At 32.3% G+C, this 22,319-nt stretch overlaps 3 protein-coding genes and 1 non-coding gene across 4 annotated transcripts; 3 read left to right on the forward strand and 1 right to left on the reverse strand.

Annotated features, from left to right (window-relative positions):
- Nucleotides 1-901: 901 nt before the first annotated feature.
- LOC118479705 lies at nucleotides 902-1,871 on the forward strand. Its single transcript, XM_035974413.1, has 4 exons — nucleotides 902-981; nucleotides 1,083-1,215; nucleotides 1,297-1,505; nucleotides 1,641-1,871. Exons 1-4 carry the CDS (start codon nucleotides 962-964, stop codon nucleotides 1,801-1,803), a joined length of 525 nt encoding a protein of 174 aa, XP_035830306.1. The 5' UTR covers nucleotides 902-961; the 3' UTR covers nucleotides 1,804-1,871.
- Nucleotides 1,872-6,265: 4,394 nt separating this feature from the next.
- LOC110944442 lies at nucleotides 6,266-9,839 on the forward strand. The gene is made up of 4 exons (XM_022186107.1): nucleotides 6,266-6,336; nucleotides 6,441-6,766; nucleotides 6,865-8,082; nucleotides 8,176-9,839. The coding sequence occupies exons 1-4, from the start codon at nucleotides 6,266-6,268 to the stop codon at nucleotides 9,837-9,839; spliced, it is 3,279 nt and encodes a 1,092-aa protein (XP_022041799.1).
- A 7,840-nt stretch (nucleotides 9,840-17,679) lies between these two features.
- LOC110863788 (cytochrome P450 703A2) lies at nucleotides 17,680-19,381 on the reverse strand. The gene has a single exon (XM_022113084.2). The coding sequence runs from the start codon at nucleotides 19,358-19,360 to the stop codon at nucleotides 17,804-17,806; it is 1,557 nt and encodes a 518-aa protein (XP_021968776.1). The 5' UTR covers nucleotides 19,361-19,381; the 3' UTR covers nucleotides 17,680-17,803.
- A 606-nt stretch (nucleotides 19,382-19,987) lies between these two features.
- Nucleotides 19,988-20,059, forward strand: TRNAQ-CUG. The gene has a single exon. It is a non-coding gene; the product is annotated as a tRNA-Gln (tRNA).
- The last annotated feature ends 2,260 nt before the right edge of the window (nucleotides 20,060-22,319 follow it).

The following is a 22,319-nucleotide window of genomic DNA, read 5'->3' on the forward strand; positions in this document are numbered from 1 at the left end:
TTAGACTGAGTTTCATATCCTTTTAAGATATCTTTTGCATGTTTTTATGGATTTTACCTACAGGGTACCAAGATCCAAGCATTTTGCTTGCATAAGCTATTTTCAAAGTTTGAGAGGCATCTTATTGTTGATGAATGCTTAATCATAAAACGTCCTTCTCTTGCTGCCAACACTACGTTTTTCAAGATTGTACCTAACAATCAAAAGTTATCTTTTCACTACCATACGTTGGTGGAGAAGTGCAAAAATTGGGATGGTCCGCAGTATGTTTTCAATTTTGTTGATTTTAACGATGTTCTGTCACAGAAAATAAAGGAGGGTACCACAGTAGGTATGTATCTTTCGTAATAATTTTTCATTATTTATATACAATAATATTTGTTTTAGGTATTTTTTATGTTTTTTTTTACATATTTATACTTTAATGATGTGCTGTTATGTATTTTTCAATATTTTTTTAGATGTCATTGGTTATGTTTGTGTTTGTTATAACATCGAGGATACGAACAAAAAGGATGGTAGCAAAGGGAAACGCCTTAATCTTAAGCTTCAAGATATTGAGTAATAGCACTATTCATAAATTATATGTTTTATATTATATATTAGGCTTCCAAATTTACAAAATGTTTTTTATCTTATAATTTTTTGTTATAATATTTTGTAGAGATGTTCAGATCGATTTAACTCTTTGGGATGATTACGCTAAGGACATGTATTCTTACATGGTTAGTGAAAAGCGTGAAGCACATGTTGTCGTTGTTGTCCATTTTGGTGCTGTTAAGACATACAAAGGTATTTAGTTCAAACCAATTTACTTACCTCATATTATAATTTATTTAGATGTTGATACTTTATATATATTTTATTTAATGATTACTTTTTGCACATTACAATAGGAAAATGGGGTTTGTCTAATAACTTTGATGGTTCAAGAATTTTCATTAACGACAACTTTGATGACATGCTATTGTTTAGGCAAAAGTAAGTCATATTATAATAAATATTTATTTATTTATTTTTAATGTTGTTATTTATTTATTTTTTGTTTATTGAAGTTTATTTTTATTCAAATTGTTCTATAGGTTTCTTGCAAAACTTGCTGCTTCAACTGAGTCGAGTAGCCATGCTGGGTCATATATCATGTGTTCTGTCGAAGATGAATTTTTAAAGAACGATGTTTTTTCACCAATTGCTTATCTTGGATCAATCCTAGAGGTTCTCATTAACAATTCATATGTTATATTTTAAATTATATGTAAAGTTTAGTCTAATTGTTGTCTTTTGTTATGTAAACAGCCAAAGAAAGTTGTTGTTGTTGGGACTATCGTTGCAATTGTTTCAGATAAGATGTGGTATTATGATGGGTGCAACTATTGCAAGTCCAAAGTTGAGCAAAAGTTTGAAACATATGATAAGGATGATGGAACAAGTGATGTTAAAGATGAGAAGTTGTATCAATGTTCTAACAAGGATTGTAATGGTAAAGAAGTTTTCCCGTTGTCCAGGTAAAATGTTTTTTTATTCCTACTTTAACCTATTGTTGTGTTATACAAGACAATGTAGCTTGTATTTTTATATATTCATGAATACGTATGTATTAATATATATACCTTTTTAAATATTTAAACTATGTTTTTAAGGTTCAAAATACCGGTTCGTGTTCAAGATTCAACTGGTACGGTGACACTTACATTGTTTGATCATGAGGCGATGAAGTTTGTTGGTAAAACTGCAAAGGAACTTATAGAAATTCAGGACGAGGTTATTTATATTTATACTTTATTAAAAATCAGTTGTAATTAAAATTTTATATATTTTACATAACCACACCGTATATTATGTAATATATAGTTATTGAGGTCGAATGAGAATCCCGGAGAATATCCAGTTGAGTTTGAATCATTGCTTAACATAAAGTGTGCTTTCGTGATTAAAGTAAGTGACTTTAATATTGTGAATGCTGTCGAGAATTATGGAATCTCAGTTGTTACCACTGATGAAGACATATTGGATAAGCTGAACAAAAAATTCAAAATTGACCAAGTAAGCTTACGTTTTCTAAATGTAGATATACATTTACTTTCATAACTGTTTAAAATATCTTCAACAAATTTTCTTTTGTTTTCTCATTTTTGTTACAGCTTGATGTATCTGATTCTTTTGGTATGACTCAGTCTGAGTTCCAAGCTACCGGTGGTGACAGTTTCAAGGTATTCAATTGGAAATTCACTTTTATGTAATTTTAATGTTGTCTAAGCACTTTTTTTTTATTTCTTTAAGAATGCGGATTCTTACACTGGGGATAACACCACACCTGTGTCGAAGGATTACGTGAGTGACTTGAAGCAACCATCTTCTGACATGAAGCGTAACCTGGATGATGTTTATTTGAATGATGAGGGACTGGGGTCGTCAGCGAGTAAGCCTCGCATGTGTGTTGAGAAGAAGGCTGTTGACGAAGATCTAAGCAACAATAGATGAAGGATATTTGTCAAAGGGTGTTTTTAATAAGAAACAAATTATTTGTTTTTTCAGTATTGGATTTTTTTGGTATGCTATGACTAATTTTATGTTTAAAGACATTATCTGTTTTGCGGTATGCGTTATGACATATTCATGTTTGGTTAAATATTGTTTGATTGTCAATCATGTTTTGTTATATTCGTTTTTTTACTAGAGTACGTTGATGACTCTAATTTTTTTAATTTACTCATCCGAAAACATAAACATAACTAAATCAAACTTAAATTTAACCTTTAACATTTATTAATTTTTTGTCATCAATTCAACATTTACATTTATAAAACTATATATGATATATGATATTTAATATTCCATTACACCTTTAAACTTTTTTTAAGTAATATTTTAAATATGTCAAATTTTTATTTTCGTTACATTTCTATACTTATTTATAGAAAATCCAATTTTTAGCATTTTTAATCAATCACCAATAAATGTGAGATTGTTTTTATATTTAATGTCATTAATTTTCTTCCATATCATTTTACCAATTTATAGTATTCATTCCATAAATAACTAATAGCGTAGTTCTATAAATTCGCAACACTTCATACTCTTTTCACTAGCATCTCATGGTTTTGTGAATTTTCATTCTCGAGTTCCTTATACGGTTGAAACATTTCGTTAATCACTTTTTATATTTCCATTAATTTTTTACTTATTTTGTTAAAAAAAATTTCATTCATGCATTTGTTTTTCATTTTAAACTTTTATGGTTTTTGTTGTAGTACTCTGTGGTGTTAACAAAATGCAGAATACGTTTCAACAGCTTACTTCATATTCTTCTGAACCTCCACACCCTGGCATCGGTAATAAGTGTACGTGTTTTCATACTTTCTTCTAATATAGAAATTGTTATTCAACATTTTTTTCGAAATATTTTTATATTTTAACAACTACATTTTCCCGCAAAATACATTCAACAATTATTTGTACTTTTTTCATTTTTTTTTCTTTGTAGCTGACGAAGGTAAGTATAGACGTTGGTTAAGAAAAATATATCTTGATTATAAGAAGTCAAAATCAACAGCACTTCCGGCTTATTTTGTTAGAGGTATTTTTTTTTTCATTTATATATTCATATATGTTTATAATACATATATTTATATCATTTACTGTTATAAATCTCATTTTTATATAAAATCGATAATACATATAACAGATTCTAATAACTAAAACCATTGTCTTTCATACCTCATTTTGGTTTTAATCCAAGAAAACATTAAAATTTAATATTTTATTCTAACATAGTAAATGTTTATTATTCGTAACCAACCAGACATAATAATGGAAATGTTGAATCTAAATATGTCTATAATTATAAGTTAAATATTGAGCAAACATACTTATTTAAGGCAACCTAATTTATTACATTAGTAAACGAAATAATATCATTGGTTTGTTAATTAACGTGATGTCTAACAAATAATTATTTTAGTAAATATACTAAAGAACCATATGTCAACATTTATTAACTTTTTCTATTTTACTATTTCAGCTGTTCGGGCTAAACATAGGCGGAAGTTAAGAAAACTATACCTTGATAGTAAGAGATCAAGGATTAGTAGAAATTTGATTTCTAAAAGTGGATGCTCAACCTCTTCATCATCAACACGTTTTATTTTGAACAACAAAGAGAATTTAACTCCCAATTTTTCAATACCAACATTTACTACCCAATCATCAACTCTTATACCGACACGTAAGTTAACTTTTAAAATGTAGTTAATGTTATAGAATTAACATTATGGATTTACTTTGTCAACTGCAATTATGTTATAGTACTTTTTATACTAACTATTTTTATATCGTATTAGGTAATCATTTAGATTCCTTGGTTAACGTAACATCTTCAAATTTTACACCTTCTACAATGAGGAAGGAAGGAAATGTACTACAAGATAAGTATACAACACCCAACCGTACACCCTTTGCAAATATAGAAAACATAACACCAGGTAATCATACCCAATAACAAACACTTACTACTTTTTCATTTTTATAATTTTTTTTATTTTTATACCAAAAAAATGTCAACAAATAAGTTTCTAAATAATTATTTTGTGTTATCATGTTTTTTTCATGAATAGGAAATAATTCTAAATCTTCGAGAAACGTACCTTTATCATCGGGGCCAATTTCAAGTAAAAATATGAGGACAAATGTTTTGCATCATTCTTCAACATCAGGACGACGTATGATGCTGTCAAACAAGGAAAACATTACACCACTGTCGTGTATTACAAACATACGTACGCAAGTTCCCAGTGTACCATATTGTTCTAATGCTATGTCTTCTTTGACTCCTATATCACACGGTAAATGTTACAATTATATTCTTACATACATTATTATTTGTAGAATTCATATACTTAACTAACAAGTATTTTTTTCTTTGTTATTTAGATAATATTGCAACCTCATCAACTTTACCATTGAATGACCGCTACTCTTTTAATCCTCCAATAACAAATAAACGTAACACAAGATGTTCGATATCCGAAATTACCTCGCTAAAAAAGATTTCTTCTGGAAAGCGTAGACTTATTCATAAACCAATTGAAATAGAAGCCATACCAATGGCTCCTCTTGAATCTGATGATGAAAATCATATTCACGAGATTGTTGCAGACGCCACCAAAGGCGTATCCAAAGGTAAGTTAGTAATGTTAGTCGTATTTTTTTTCTTATTTTAACTCTTCTACAAAATTATTCAGTTTGTGTTTAATGTTCAAATTCGTGTTTAATGTTCAGATTACGTTGACCATGGTGACCAATCACTTACGTGTGGTTTATGCTTTGCAAAGTTATGGGCTACCGAAGGTGGAAAGGGTCGCATTACACTTCAAAAACAAACATATAGCTTATGTTGTGGATATGGTAAAGTTGACTTGCCTGAATATAAAGATTCTCATCCGTCTTATCAGATGCTTTTTTCCTCTTTAGATCAAGAAAGCAAGTTTTTCTTAAAGAATATAAGACGTTACAATTCTATGTTTTCCTTTACTTCAATGGGAGGAAAAGTCGATACTAAAATAAACAAAGGAAATGCTCCATATGTTTATAGAATCAGTGGTCAGAATGCACATAGTATGGGTAGTCTTCTTCCTAAGGAGGGTGCCCAGCCAAAATTCTCACAACTTTATATCTATGATACTGAGAACGAGCTTGCTAATAGAGAGTTGCTATTTGGGTAAGTATCTTTTTTGGTTCTGTTTGTTAATGTTATGTTATAACATGTAATTCTTTTTTTGTTTATTTTAAACTTTATACTGTAATTAACAATCTATCATTTATTTGCAGTGATTCTACAAGCAAAGCATCTTTAAGGGCAAAGGAACTTGATGCTAAATTTATAAAGTTTCTTACCAACATGTTAGATTCTACGAATATGCTGGTTAAAACTTACAGAATGGTACGCGACCACCTGCACGAGAATCCTAACGTTTCCCTTAAGCTTAGGTTAATCTCACAGAGAGATCGTGACGGAAGGACATACAACTTACCTACGTGTTCCGAAGTTGCTGCTTTAATAGTTGATGAACCTAATCTCAAGATAGAAAGTCGTGATATTATTGTTGAAAAGCGTTCATGAGTCCTTAAGCGTATTAGCGAGTTACATCCTTCTTACCTTGCTCTCCAGTATCCGATTCTTTTTCCGTACGGAGACGATGGCTATAGGATTAATATTCCTCATAGGGAATTTGGTCCTAACACAAAAAAGACAAGACCAACTTGCACTATGAGGGAGTTTTTTGCTTATAGAATTCAAGATAGACATAACAAGTTTTCTCTAATTCTTAATGCAAGAAGGTTGTTTCAGCAGTTTTTAGTTGATGCCTACACAATGATTGAAAATGAGAGGCTCAACTTCATACGTTTTCAGCAAATCAAACTGAGATCTGACCACTTAACAGTCTTAAAAATGTTCAAGAGGTTGGTCAGAGTGATTTGAGTCATACCGGACAACCTGTTATATTACCGTCATCGTTTACTGGTGGTTCTCGATACATGATGCAAAACTATTTGGATGCTATGGCGTTATGTCGGAATTATGGGTATCCTGATTTCTTTATCACTATCACATGTAATCCGAAATGGCCTGAAATTGTTAGATTTATCGGTGACTCATCAATTAAGCCAGAAGACAGACCTGACATACTTTGTCGATTGTTTAAGATGAAACTCGATGAATTGATAACTGATTTGAAGCAAAAAAAAATTTTTGGTGATATTAATGCAGGTATGTAAATTCGATATCCAAATTTAAGTTATTAGTTTTTTTTTTCTTTGTCATTCCTTTTTATCTACTATATTTAACATATATATATTTTTTTGTAGTTGTTTACACAGTTGAGTTTCAAAAGCGTGGATTGCCACATGCACACATTTGCTTATTTATGAAAGCTGATCATAAGCTTCCTACGGTTGAACACATTGATCCATTTATCTCAGCTGAAATTCCGGATAAAAACGAGGATCCTGAGTTGTATTCTCTTGTGAGTGACTTTATGATTCATGGTCCTTGTGGACATGCCAACAAGAAATGTCCATGCATGGTTGGGAACCGTTGTTCTAAGAATTTTCCAAAGAAGTTTTTGGAATCCACTTCCATTGATTCTGATGGATTTCCCGTTTATAGGAGAAGAGATTCTGGTCACACGGTTGTGAAGAAGGGTGTTACTTTGGACAATAGGAGCGTAGTTCCATACAACAAAAAGCTTCTAAAAAGGTATCAGGCGCACATCAACGTCGAGTGGTGCAATCAGGCGGGTTCAATTAAGTATTTGTTTAAATATATTAATAAAGGACCTGATCGAGCCACGGTAGCTGTTTTTGATTCAGACAGAGGTCCAGATGAGGAGATCCCAAAAGATGAAATTAAAGAATATTACGAAGCTAGATATGTTTCCGCATGTGAAGCAAGCTGGAGAATATTTGCCAACGAGGTTCATTATAGGTATCCTTCTGTCATGAGATTACCTTTTCATCTACCAGGACAACAAAATGTTGTATTTAGTTGTGACGACGATATTGAGGATGTCTTACACAAACCTCAAGTAAATTCTTCGATTTTCTTAGAATGGATGAAGATGAACAATTCTAAGCCTGAAGCAAGACAACTTACATATGTTCAGTTTCCTTCAAAATATGTGTGGAAGTTAAAAGATCGTTGCTGGCAGCCACGTCAAAATTATGTTGTTATTGGGAGAATATATTCTGCGTCTCCTTCTCTTGGTGAGGCTTATTATCTAAGAATTCTTCTTACCAAGGTTAAAGGACCAAGATCATTTGAAGAAATCAGAACATATGAAGGTGTTGTTTATCCTACTTTTAGGGATGCGTGTTATGCACGTGGCCTGTTAGATGATGACAATGAATATATCGAGTGTATTAAAGAATCCAGTTTCACTGGTAACGCTCATTATCTTCGTTCTTTGTTTGGAACACTACTTTTGTCTAATACTCTTTCAAGACCCGAAGTTGTTTGGGAGAAAACGTGGGAGCTAATGTCCGAGGACATTTTATACAATATGCGTAAAGATAGTGGCATGAGCGGTATGTTTTTTTTTTATCCTTTTTGTTATATTTTTTTATGTTATATGAACAAATTATTTCGTTATATTAAGTAATTTTTCGTTTTCATTGTAGGATTCGTTGTATCAGATGAACGTTTAAAGAATATAACATTGACCAAGATCGAAAAATTTCTTCTTCGTAATGGATCCAGCTTGCACAGGTTCTCAACGATGCCTTATCCTGATGATGACTATCTAATGACCGAGAGCAACCGTTTGATAAACGAGGAGCTTTCGTTTGACATTGATGAACTTAGGGGTGAGTTCAATAATCTGCACAGCTCTCTAAACGAAGATCAAAGAGCAGTGTATAATGAAATTATGCATGCTGTTAGAAGTGGAAAGGGGGGTGTGTTTTTTGTTTACGGTTATGGTGGTACGGGCAAGACTTTTTTGTGGAAAACTTTAGGTGCATCCATTAGATCCACTGGACAGATTGTTATTAATGTTGCTTCAAGTGGTATTGCATCTTTGTTGCTATCACGAGGTCGTACTGCCCATTCACGATTTCATATTCCTATTAATCTCAACGAAGATTCGGTCTGCCATATCAAGCCTAATACTGAAGTCGCTAATCTTCTAAACCAAGCCAAGTTGATTATTTGGGATGAGGCACCGATGGTACACAAACATGCTTTTGAGGCTCTTGATCGTACAATGAAGGATGTTTTGAGTGTATTTGATTCACGAAATTCAGAACTTCCATTTGGTGGAAAAGCTATTGTCTTTGGTGGTGACTTTAGACAAATCCTACCGGTTGTACAAAATGGAAGCAGGCAAGATATTGTAAACGCATCTTTATGTTCATCCCATATCTGGTCCCATTGCAAGGTGTTAAAGTTGACAACAAACATGCGTTTATCGGTAGGATCCAGTACCTCAAACATCGAGGAAATAAATCAATTTGGTAAATGGCTTTTAGAGATTGGCGAAGGCAATGTTGGTCATTCTAACGATGGTGATTCACATATTGAATTACCTGATCATCTTTTGATAACTGATGAGAATGATCCGATTCAGGCTTTGATTGACTTTGTATATCCTTCAGTTTTGGATCATTTTAAAGACCGTCACTACTTTTCTGAAAAAGCTATACTCGCTCCTAAGAATGAAGTTGTTCATGATATAAATGATCGTTTGCTTGAATTGTTTCCGGGTGAAGAGGTAGAGTATCTTAGCTCTGATAGTTTATGTCCTACTGAGGATATTAATGATCCGTTACATCAAGATTTATATAATCCGGATGTGTTAAATAGTGTGAAAGTTTCTGGATTACCAAATCATAGATTGGTATTGAAATTGGGTGTTCCGGTAATGCTTTTGAGGAATATTGACCAGCAAAACGGTTTGTGCAATGGTACGTGTCTTCAAATCACACGTCTTGGTAAACGTGTTATCGAGGCTGAGATATTATCTGGAAGTAATGTCGGTTCAAGAACTTACATCCCAAGAATTAGCATGATACCATCTGACAAAAAAATACCCTTCAAGTTTCAACGAAGGCAGTTTCCAATAACCGTATGTTTTGCGATGACTATTAACAAAAGTCAAGGACAATCTCTATCCAGAGTTGGTCTATACCTTAGAGATCCCGTGTTCTCACATGGTCAGCTTTATGTTGCTTTGTCGAGAGTAAAGACTAAGGATGGCGTTAAGGTTCTAATATTCGACAAAGATGGGAGACCAACAAACAAAACTGCAAACGTTGTTTACAAAGAAATTTTTGGGAAATTGTAGATTAAACTTATGTTACGTACGTGATTTATCCTAACCTAAATGTTATTGTAATTGTTTTTAATAGTTATTTTTTTATATATATAGATGTTGTCATTTATATATTTTATAATTTTCTGGTTAATAATATAAAATTTTGTTATTTGTATATAGTTAACCTCATTGTTATATCCCTGTAAGACGATATTTCTATGAATTAAACATTAAACATAACATATAAACAAAAAGTAGAACCCGTGAATATTTATAATCACTGTTTCATACTAGAAGTCCATAATAGATAAAGATGTTAACTAGAAACATGTTAACCTACTACAAAACAACTTTTAACAAAAAATATGTTACTGTAGCTTCCATCATTACCCAAAATTACCATATATTATGGTCAACAGTTTTTCATACTTTCAAACATCACCTTTAGCGGAACACACCAGCATGGAACAAAACACATATACCCGGAAAGTACTGGAACTTGCAATGATCACCTTCTTGGATGTTGTTATCCTTTAGCCATTTCGCCCAGCCTTTCACAACGTACTTGATACTGTTTTTATTTGGCTCCGGCCTAACATCATGTTTTGTCTCCACATTTTGCCTGTTGGCAATCTTAACTTTCAATGTTTCGTCAATTCCTGTGATCCTTGCTACTTCAACTGGTAAGCGCTATAAGTTAGAAAAAATAACAATAATTTCCATTAATGATGTTGAGATATTTGAAAAAGACCATAGTTAACCAAATTATAAAAACATATTTCACATGTTTTAACATTTTCTTTATGTTGGAACTTACAAAGCGTTTCGTGTATGGCACAACAAATATAAGTGGTCCGATATCATCATCATCAAAGTCATCTGATTCTGCCGAAGATTCTTCAGAAGCCGATAGCACGACAACATCGTTTTCAGCTCCAGCCATTCTAACAAACATTTATAAGTTTAACCCATTTTTTTAAAAAGGTCAAGTAATACCATATAATCCCATTTATCATTATATTCAAAATCAAAATCAAGTACAAATCTTTGTTCTTACATCATATATTACCCAATAATATTTTCCTTATTTATAATCTAAATATAAAGCATATAAATAATATTATACAGAATGTCATAAATAACAATACAAATCTATGTCCAAATATGTGATTTAAGAATACAGTAAATCATACTTTATTCAACAACAAAAACCATTTATTCATCCAAATCAAAATATAAACCAACCAAATCAGTTTCTTCATACGACTATCAACATAATATTTCAACCAAATCACACTACAAACCTAACAACCTAAACTTCCAAACACATGCTAAACATGTAATCCCTTTTTAATTTACATAACATACTAATTAATTTTTTTAACTTTAAGTAACTGAAATTTTAACATTATTTTACTGATTAATCGTTTTTAGGGTTTGATCGTGTGAGTTATTAGGAATAAGAAACACAACTTTAGTTTTGAAATCAGAATAACAATCTGTTTAAAAGTGATCGGATGTAAAATATGAAACTTACCTTTACTAATTTCTTGATCCTCTTTTTGGCTATTCTTGATTTATGTGAGGAAGATGAAGTAAAAGCTGTTTTAGGTATTATATATATAGAGATTCGGATAGATAATGTAAAAGGTAGAGATATTTTGATTATTTTATTCGGTTATTGTATTATACATAACATTTACCTCTATAACTTTATATTGTTTTAGATTTAAAAAATTTAGTATAATAACATTTTACTTAATAGGTGTATAATTTAAGTTTTGGAGCTGAATTGAAAACATTAATACAATTACACAATTATTTATAACATAAGTTTATTTTTAAAGTCATATTATTTTAGTCACTTTATAAACTATATGTTGTGTAGATGTAATATTTTAAGTGTGATGGTTGTAACATAGAAGTTATATCTGTACATTTTCATACTATCATATCATATTTGATATTTTGACTATTACAACAGATCTGTCATTTAAAAAGATTTCGTACAAAATGAGGTATAATAAACGCACATATGTATTTTTTGTGTTGTAATTTTTATTATATATATTCTATTTATAATGTCAAACTTTACAATTAACATATTATTTATTTTTCCTAAATTATATACATGAAATATCAAAAAATAAGTATATAATTTTATATTATGATTTCTACTTTGTTGTTTCTATCCGTTTGTATGATAATACATTTTTAACTAAAACAGTTACACAATACGAGTCTACTGAGATGCCGAATTTATTTAAATTGCATTTGAATCCCAAAACATTTAATGTACTACACGGCTTAACGGTTTATAATAATACTTCAAATATACTTCACAAAGACGTATTCTCAATTTTATGGTTTCATACATGTAATCAATAATTTTATAGTATTAACCAAGTTGATAAGTCTTTTACATATTTATTTTTTTATATATAAATTTTTTTTTTTAAAATGTAATTTACTTTCTTTTGTTAGTTACAAATTATATAAACAATTTGAATGACATATAAATAACCACAACTTAATATATAAATATGCATATGTAAACATTCATAATCCACAAGCATTTATAAATGTTACCAACATTACTTACATACTAAAATATGGCATCATATAAGATATAGAACTAAGAGGTTTTAAACTTAAACTACTAATTAAGGAAAGAAAAAAACTTAAACAGTATTTGCATGTCCCAAAAAAGAAGAAGTCATTTAACAGTTACACAACCATCATCATTTAGTCTGCACAAACATCTGAAGCATTCTGTTATCGAAAATGTTTTAACCTGCATGAACTGGATCAACCTTTGATAAGATCAGCAGATTTTGCGAACATACAAAGGTGAAATGCAATGTGTCACCGGAATGAAGTCCGTTATCCTTCATGAACATCGGCCAACCTTCGATAGCATACCTAACAGCATCTCCATTCTTCTGCCTCCTAAGATTCATATCTATTGTTTTTCCTTTCATGTTCATCACTTTTAACTGGTGCACTTTGTTTTTGAATCCTCCAATTCTTACAATATCAGCAGGCATTCTCTGCATGACAAATATAGTTTTATAATTAATTTATGCTTATTTATATTAGAATATTTATGTTTGTCGTTGAGTATTTTAGAAAATCATACCAATCGTTTATCACCATTTTTTTTGAACTCATGAACACCACTATTGTAAGCATCATTTACCCTTGCAACACCTTTTCTTTGCACATCCACTATCTTCAATGCTTTCTCATAACTCTTTGTATTTTCTTTAACCTTTTGAAACATTATACAAAATGTATTATTATAGTAATATATACAAAGGTAGCAGTTATACCGCTAAGCCTCATTACTAAATGTTGTTAAGTTAAGTTATACATACCAAGCGGCTGTGTGTTCTCTGTCCAACAGTTGTCACTTCTGGCATTTCCACTTCGGATTCAGATATCATGCTTTTACTGATTTCTTCCTTACAAACTTCCACCATCTTTTTTCCTTTGTTTTCAACCTGTTAAAACAATTAATAACGTTAAATAAAAACTGATCAAATAGTTATTAAATATATATAAATGTTTGTAAATATATTATTATAAGTAGTCATATATTATTTTGTTTAAAACCAATACATATCCTTTTCTTGCTTCGTTATTGTCTTCTATGCTCAAACTCTTTCTTGCTGCCTTTGACATTTGTTTTCCTTGATTGTTTTTATTCACCTTTTCTTGGTTATCTCCGAGAAGCCTTTCTATTTCCTAAATAATTAAATCCATAAAATATTATACTAATTTCAACAAAATCTATACAAATGATTACTTATTACCTTACTAACTATTTCATCTGTTGACTCTTCATCTTCACAGAAATCCTGTTATAAAATAACATAACGAAATTAATACTATTTACATAATTCTACTCTAAGGTACTTTAAATTACTTACAAACTTAACGTTTTTGTAGTATGTCTCTCTAGGTACTTCCATCAGAGAGTCGTCTTCACTTTCTTCTTTCTTGGTAAAAATTACCTCAACTCCTCTACGGTAAATTGTCAATTCAAATGTGACGGTGTCCGTTTTCTTCAACAGCAGTATATCATCTTCTTGTATTGCAAGATCATCAAATAACTTCGGGCAACCTTTTGTAAAAACATAATGATCATTGATTCTGTCCGTGTCAATGTTCCAAGTCTGACCTGCTGCAAAGATTTTGTAACAATCTTTGACTGGCGAATAAGTGTAACAGTTTGTTACGTAAGCTTCCGGAAGGACCTGAAAAGTTTTTAAATATTTTTATTGTTGTATATATATATGTATAGCATTTAATTAAAAAGTTTTTCAAAATAAATTTTAATTTACAACACATGTTAGTAGACTTACTACAATCTTTAAGATGTTGTAACGGTTGACTGTCACAAACGATTCACCACAGATGTTGTCGACAAAACAATCTATTTCTATGTTTTTGTCTTCCATTATCCGCAACCGCAATAACGTCCTCTTAGGCAACTGAAGCTCCCTTATTACATTACTCCACCCGTCAGTTATAACCGATTCACCACTTACACTTCTCAATGAAACTGGCCAACTTTTTCCAGTTTCATGCTTTATCAATATCTTGGTTCTTTGCCAATAATGTCCATATACGTTCTTCACAAACTCAATTGGAAGCACCTACGGTTACATTTATGTTATATATTTTTATTAATAAAAGATATACAGAATTGTTTGTATACATTGTATCATACCAGTTTTAACGATGATTCATCTTCTAAGAAAGCCACACATGACGAGCTCATTTTTAAAAACCTGTAATATACAACATATTTCATAATCATTTACTATTCAACATAAAGTTATACATATTTGTTCATAGCAATATAAAAATTAGTTGTTAACTAATATTCAAAAAAAAATATATTGAAAACTATGACTTTTTAACTGTTATATCTACAAAATTTAAAGTCATATAATTTTATTAATATTGTCATTACTTATAATCCACATATAAACAATATCAAATTAACTGTTTTCACATGATCATATATCAATATAAATGATGAATGATTCATTAGTTTATATTAAACTATACATATATTATAATGATGAGCAAAAATAAAAATACATAACTTTAATAAAATCTTATGTAAATAAGGTTAATAATCATACGATTAACCAATAAATCAGATGTAATAAATCATACTATTAACTAATAAATCAGTTTCTTTACAACCAGTTAAACTCCTATTTCAACTCTATAAACAATATCAACATAATATTTCAAACAAAATCATTTAATCATCGGATTCAAACTATAAACCAAGATTGGAGAGTTTTTTTAACAATATCTACACAATGTTTCAACCAAATAACACTATTAACCATAAAAGTAAACTTCAAATAACATGCAATTCATATAACCCTTTTAAATATACATCACACACAAAAAAATTTATTTCTTTACAAATAGTTAATCCAAGATTTCAACTGTATTTCAGCAGTAATCGGTTCAAACAAACATAATCGTCTTACTTATTTGTAATAATAAACACAACTTCAGATTATATATGAAATTAACAATGCTGTAGAAGTGATCGGAGATGTAATCGGAATTTTACCTTTACTAATCCTTCAACCCCCTCTTGCTGTTCTTGAGAGTTGTGAAAGAACTTGATGTGAAGTGAAGTTGCAGTATAGGGAGAAGTAGGGTGATATGGTATGATTATCAAAGATATTCTAAAAGTTAACTTTTTTTATTTGTATATACGGTTAGTTGATACTTAAAATATACATTTTTTTTCGTTTTATTTTCCTATATTAAATCTAATAATAAAATTAATCCGTAAATCTTAAAGATTTTCATTATTTTTTTGGTAAATATTACGTAATATACGAATAACATTGAATTTATTTATCAATTTATATATGTCATCTCAATATATATTTGGAAATACAAATCAGCCGTCTATTTTGAAACAATTGTTTTACAATTTTATGTGAACTTATTTCTTTTGTCACATTTATGTTTTAGATATTTGGTTTTCATATGTTATAATTTTAATTTGTTATGTTTAATAGTTTTTCACAATGTTTAATGGTTTTTATTTTTAAGTTATTACATGTTGTCATATGTTAGATTATTATTACTTTTTGTTTTAGTGTGCAAACTTTATAGATCATTGGTTTGACTTCCAATGCAGTTTTTTGTTATCATATCCAGTCATATAAAAACTCACAGAATGTATGATTATGTATTCATACACCTTATTAATCATACAATCTTTCCGTTAATTAATTTAAGTGTATATATTTATTTTATTACAAATATAGATTTCCTACCCGTGAGTATTCACGGGTTATAACCTAGTTATTTAATAAAATAGATAAATAGAAAAATAAGGATGAGAAATTATCAGAGAATGACACGTGTCCAAAAAGGATTTTTGTTTATTAGTATAGAAAGATTATTATATAATTTAATTTATACAACAACTATTATAAATTAAAAATATACATTACATACATATAAGTTTTATCATAAATTAATAATAAATTTATAATACTTATACACTTACATACATGTATATACTTCACAACATACAAAATATAAATACTATTATCAAATGCATATACTAAAAGAAAATTTATTTTTTCACATTATGAACATATTAAAATAAATCACCAATAGACAAGTGTTACATGAAAACAAAAATATAAATTATAAAAATCAGGTATATGATCGGGTATATAGTTCGGGTAAACGGGTATGTGGTTTCGGGTAATCGGGTCGGGTATCACATAATCCCATACCCGACCCATACCCGCGAAAATTTTTAAAACTAATCCCGTACCAGGCCCAATACCCATCGGGTATCGGGTATACCCGTCCCATTTGTGTCGGGTTTCGGGTATACCCATCGGGTATCGGGTATACCCGTCCCATTTGTGTCGGGTTTCGGGTATACCCATCGGGCTCGGGTATTTTTGCTATCCATATTTATATAGACCTTACGCGGTTTTCCCTCTAGTTAGTTTAAAGGAAAACGGGTTTGTAGCTGGACAAGCAACAAGAAAGGCAGAATTGAAGAAAGTTGATAAGCACGCTAAAGCTTGTGCAGAGAACCAACATGTTTTTGTCCCTTTTGCCTTTGACACATTTGGCTCCCTAGCGCCAGAAGCTATCAAATTCCTGACCAGGGTCCAACGGGTCATCCACAACAATTGCTCACTAAGGGGGACGGGGTTTTGTCTTGGTAGTTTAGGGTTTGCAATTCAGAAAGGGTGGCGGCGCAACTTGTTGCCCGTCTACCTTCTGTTTTGATGTAACTTGACAAGTATGAATGAGATATTTTGAAGTAAAAAAAAAATACATTTAGAATCCATTTCATTTCGTGAACGAACACTACTTAAGTTTTTCCTCGTGCTACGCGGCTGGATTTTGGTCTTTTTTTCCCGTGCTACATGACATGACTTTGGTCGTTATCGGCTCGACTCATCAGAAACCATAAAAGCAAATATCCATACTGGTTTCGATAATACCAATGCCGGAAACGATAATGTTTGCTTATAATTGATTCGGTTCGTCATAGTATCACAAGAGTAACTACACTCGCTAATAAAAAAACATTCAACTTTACCAAAGTTTTGTTGCAAAATGAAAAAGTCTAAAAATTTAATATTCCTTTTAAATATATAGTATTTTTATTTTTATTACTCTTAAATTTGCCTTTTTAAATATATGGTAAATTTAATACTCTGAAATTAAATATCACCTAATCAAGCTGTATTTCGAGATTCAAACACGTATTACATTTGTGAGGACCAATCACCAATGTTAATAGACGACTTAGGCCATAGAGGAAAAAAAGAAATATGTAAAAGTATATGGAAATTCAATAGTAACAATTAAAATTGCAAAATTCAATTTATTTTTTGTCACTTCTTATATAAAAGTTGAATGCTCCAGTTGCAAATAGTTTTCTTTCTAGTTTATTAATTATTGTTTCGTCATTGATACATATGACTTGCTAAACGGGGCTTTGCAACGGCCATTAACGGTTTGGCTTTAGGCATCGTCATACCATATATTTCTTGTGTATCTATATCCTCACATTTCAAGCCATCGGGTGGGCTCCAATCAAAGCAATGGAAAAGTCGAGCCAACGCCATCAAAACAAGTGTCACGCCAAGTGGTGCGCCCGGACACTTCCTCTTCCCCGCACTAAACGGTAAGATTTTGAAATCGTCTCCGTGACTAATCTCCACTCGAGATCCGTCACTAGTCAAATGTCGTTCTGGGTGGAACACATTAATGTCATCCCATAAGACAGTGTTCCGCCCAAGACCATGAGTGTTAATGAACACTCTGGTCTTGGCAGGAATGTAATAGCCATTGATCTCCGTGGCACGTAGTGACTCATGTGGGATGAGAAACGGTCCCGCTGGGTGCATACGAAAGGTTTCTCGAACCACGCATCGTAGGTAGTTCAGATTCGACAAATCTGACTCCGAGACCATACGGTCAGGGCCTACAACGTTGTCTAGCTCTTCTTGGATCTTTCGAAGAACGTGTGGATGTTTGATTACTTCAGCCATTGCCCATTCGTTAGTTACCGCTGAAGTATCTGTTGCCGCAGCTATCATATCTTGAACTAGAGCTTTGATTTGTCTATCATCCATATGATCTTTACTATCTTCACCTGGCAAAGATAATAAAACATCAACAAAGTCCATAATTCCTTCATCTTTTTGTTCTCCATTCTTCTTTCTTTGCCTATGTTCTTCAATGATTTTCATGTGAAAATCATCCACCCTTTTCTCCACTTCTCTCATTTTCTTCTCACAACCATACGGGTCGATCCATCGCCAAAATGGTAGATAATCGCCCAAATAGATCAAGCCTAGTAGCCAAAAGAGCTCATGGGTTATGTGCATAAACTCCATGGCCTCTTTCGGCCCGGCTGAGCCTGACCCGAAGTATTGTTTACCTAACAACATTCGGGTCACATTGTTCATAGAGAAACCACCTAAAACTTCTCTTAGGTTAATTGGGCCATTGGCTTGAGACAAGGCCCATACATCTTGTACCAAATGTTGGGCTTCGGATGCGCGTTGCTTCGCGAACGATTCGAGTCTCTTTGTTGTGAGAAGTTGTTCCATGCATATCCTTCGCATCCATTTCCAACGAGGGCCGAAAGGTGCTAGTGCGACATCACCGCAATTGTAAGCTAAGTGAACCGCGGCTAGGGTTTGAGGTCGGGATGCGAAAACATCATCTTGTTTAACAAGTATCTCGCGGATGATGTTAGGGTCATTGGTGGTGATGGCATCCACTTTCCCCAAACGTAGATAAACCAAAGGTCCATAACGTTCACAGAAAGAAGCCAGGTCTCTATGAGGCAGCGGCCCAAGTTGGAGAAGATTTCCAACTATGGGCCACCTTGGTGGACCTGGTGGGAGTCTATGAGTCGTGTTTTGAGTGACCCTTTGTTGAACATACCATAATTGTATAACTCTTGATACAACAATAAACGCAAGGACACTAATAAAAGATTGGAGGTCCATCACTTCTTAATTCACTAAGAGAAATTAGAAATGAACAATTTAAGGTAAAGTTTTACACAAATTTTGCATGTTAGAGTTTATTGGCTTCTTTCTTGGTTTGAAGTTAGGTATGGAATAGTTGGACCACATTCTTTTCATCCTAGACGACTATATATGTTTTATAACTTTATTAATTTAGAGTATATATCTTTATTAGTTTGATTAAAACTTAAAAGTCATTATATATCTTTATTAGTTTGATTTAGTTACCAACAATGATAATGTTAGTTGTTCAAAGAGCTTATTTCAACATATATATAAATATAGGTTTTTGTAAGATAACAATGCAAGATATTTAGAGTACGCCACAGCCATACGTCCACAACGTAACAAAGTCAAGACATCACGAAATAAGATGATGAAGTGAATATCTGTTCCATAAATACCTTATATGTCTAGTGATAATCCTTACAAATATTAAAAGCTGTTTCATCTTGTTGGAATTTATTTGAAATGTCTGCTTATTAATCAACAAAAATTTGCAAATGTAAGTGACCAGTCGTAAGTCTCAAAAGTAAAAAGCTCAGTATGATTGTTTCTTTTTCTGTTTACGTATAAATTGTTTATTGATTAGAAAGTTTACAAATTGGTTCTATGGTCTAGTGGTTAGGACATTGGACTCTGAATCCAGTAACCCGAGTTCAAGTCTCGGTAGAACCTAATAATTTTTGTAATTTTTTATTTTGTAACTAGTCCCTCAAGTTTAGATCGGATTACACTGTGGCGCATATTTTTCTTTTGATTCCAGTCCCTCAAGTTTAGTTCGGATTACACAATGGCTTCATAGGATGATTGAATTATAAGATTTATCTTTGAACGTTTTCTATTTGCAGTCCTTGTGGTTTATTATATGAGTTATATCTTTTAAAAAGAAAGTGTATCGTATATCTTTAAAATGCTGATACTCCTTGAAAGTTTAACTCATACTATATATCTTTTGCATAATTTACTGAAAAAACATTTTCATTGTTTATTAAACGATGGTCTTTTGCACAATTTACTAAAAAGAACGTATGCGGTTTATTAAACAATAGTTTTAAGTTCTACTTGAGGTGAGTCATTCCTTAATTAAAAAGCCAATAAGCATTAAAAAAAAAGGTGTTTATGTGATGATTGTTTTTTTTTTTCTTAAAACTTTTGTTTTCTAAAAATGTTATCTTTGGACAACCTCTCCACTACTATTATCATCACTACTAGGGTTGTGCATAGTTCGGTTCAGTTATTAGCATTATCCGTAATCGTAACCGAAGCCATCGGTTAATCGGTTCGGTTAATTTGTCGGTTTTCGGTTCGGTTTGGTTAATTTTCGGTTAATAACCAATTCAATCAAGGGCTATTTTTTTTGCTTAGAAATACATGTAATAGAAGTATAAATACATGAAATAGATCTATAAATACATGAAATAAATGTAAAATAAATGAAATGGATGTATAAATGCATAAATAGATGTTAAATACATAAAACTGAGGTATAAATAAATGAAATCAAGGAATAAATAAATGAAATGAAGACATAAATAAATGAAATAGAGGTATAAAAGCTAGAAATATATAAAAATAAATAAATGATTCGGTTCGGTTCGGTTAATTTCGGTTAAGTGATGGTAAAAAAAATATCCGTTTACCGACTTTCAGTTAATTTCGGTTCGGTTTTGTCGGTTTTCGTTTCGGTTAACAGTTCGATTATTGCACACCCCTAATCACCACATTGGAAGCGATGCAACTGTTAAAGCATACATCCACCATGTCCAAACAACAAGTTGGGTCATCACTCATTCCTCAACATCATGTGCTCGAAACTAGCTACAAACAAAGTATTGTTACAACAGGGTCCCGATACCAAGCCCTCTAAGACTATGGGTTATGGGACTTGGGTTGGGGTGTGGGTTGGGGGAAAATGCTCAAGCCACCATCCCGGGTGGGCTTGGGTTGGGGCGTGGCCCTTGGGGCTTGGGTTTCAAGCCGGGCGTGGGGCGGTCTTGACATTCTAGCTGGCTGCCTCCCATTCGCTGACCCCGCCATGTCATAGCGGCCATTTGAAAGTTTGAATTTTAAATTCAAACCGTTTGGCTACCCCAATCCGCCACCCGGGTCCCAACAACCCCTATAAATGTAACCCCCAACCCCACCGGTCCCCCCATCCCACGAACCCACAACCCCACCGGCTACCCACTTCATTCCACGAACCCGCTACCCCACCGAAGAACATGGCATCTTGGACTCACGAGGAAAAATTGGCTCTCGTCACAAGCGTCGTTGACGCTATGAAGGGGCGGCAACCGGGCCAAACAAAATATTGGCCGGAAGCATTCGCAACCTACCGACATGACGTCGGAAACGACCGCCACAACCTCAATGCGTGCCAACATAAATGGCGCGAGCTACGGCCCAAGCTCGATCGTTTCAAGGCTTACTACGAAGCCGTTCCGAGCGGCGAGTTAAGCCACGAGGACCGGGTGGCGGTGGCGAACATAGAATTTCGAGGCAAGGAGCAAAAGACGTTCGACAAGATCGCCTTTTTGAAATTTATCTAACGCTCTAGGTTTGTTATTTTGTAATTTCTAGAAATTATGTAATTTTTAGGATTATGTAATTTTTAAAATTTTAATGAAATTGTAGGTTTTTTTTATAAATGTTGTGTGAATTTTATAAATTTTTTGTAATTTTTTTAATAATCTGCCACGCGGTGCACCCAACCCACACCCCGCCATACCCCGCGGACACGTCACTAGGCGGTGGAGGGGCTCCCATTCCACGTGTCAACTCATGCCCCAACCCAAGCCCCACCATACCCACGGTCTAATGACTAAAAATGAAAATACCAACTTCAAATGAAACTATTGTAAATTTAGGGTAGTGTTTGGTACTAGTTATATTATATATATTACAATTGCTAACTTGTGTTAACATTACTTTGATT

This window comes from Helianthus annuus, chromosome 6 (genome assembly GCF_002127325.2).
Source record: "Helianthus annuus cultivar XRQ/B chromosome 6, HanXRQr2.0-SUNRISE, whole genome shotgun sequence".
Taxonomy (NCBI): Eukaryota; Viridiplantae; Streptophyta; class Magnoliopsida; order Asterales; family Asteraceae; genus Helianthus; species Helianthus annuus.

What these genes read in the sequence shown, in the direction of transcription:
- LOC118479705 (XM_035974413.1), top strand. Translation starts at nt 962, where the DNA reads ATGCTATTGTTTAGGCAAAA. An exon ending in ATCTTGGATCAATCCTAGAG is followed by an intron (nt 1,216 to 1,296) that starts GTTCTCATTAAC and finishes TTATGTAAACAG; the next exon opens with CCAAAGAAAGTTGTTGTTGT. An exon ending in GAAGTTTTCCCGTTGTCCAG is followed by an intron (nt 1,506 to 1,640) that starts GTAAAATGTTTT and finishes TATGTTTTTAAG; the next exon opens with GTTCAAAATACCGGTTCGTG.
- LOC110944442 (XM_022186107.1), top strand. Translation starts at nt 6,266, where the DNA reads ATGAGGGAGTTTTTTGCTTATAGAATTCAAGATAGACATAACAAGTTT. An exon ending in CTAATTCTTAATGCAAGAAG is followed by an intron (nt 6,337 to 6,440) that starts GTTGTTTCAGCA and finishes ACCACTTAACAG; the next exon opens with TCTTAAAAATGTTCAAGAGG. An exon ending in TAAAGATAGTGGCATGAGCG is followed by an intron (nt 8,083 to 8,175) that starts GTATGTTTTTTT and finishes TTTTCATTGTAG; the next exon opens with GATTCGTTGTATCAGATGAA.
- LOC110863788 (XM_022113084.2), bottom strand. Translation starts at nt 19,360, where the DNA reads ATGGACCTCCAATCTTTTATTAGTGTCCTTGCGTTTATTGTTGTATCA.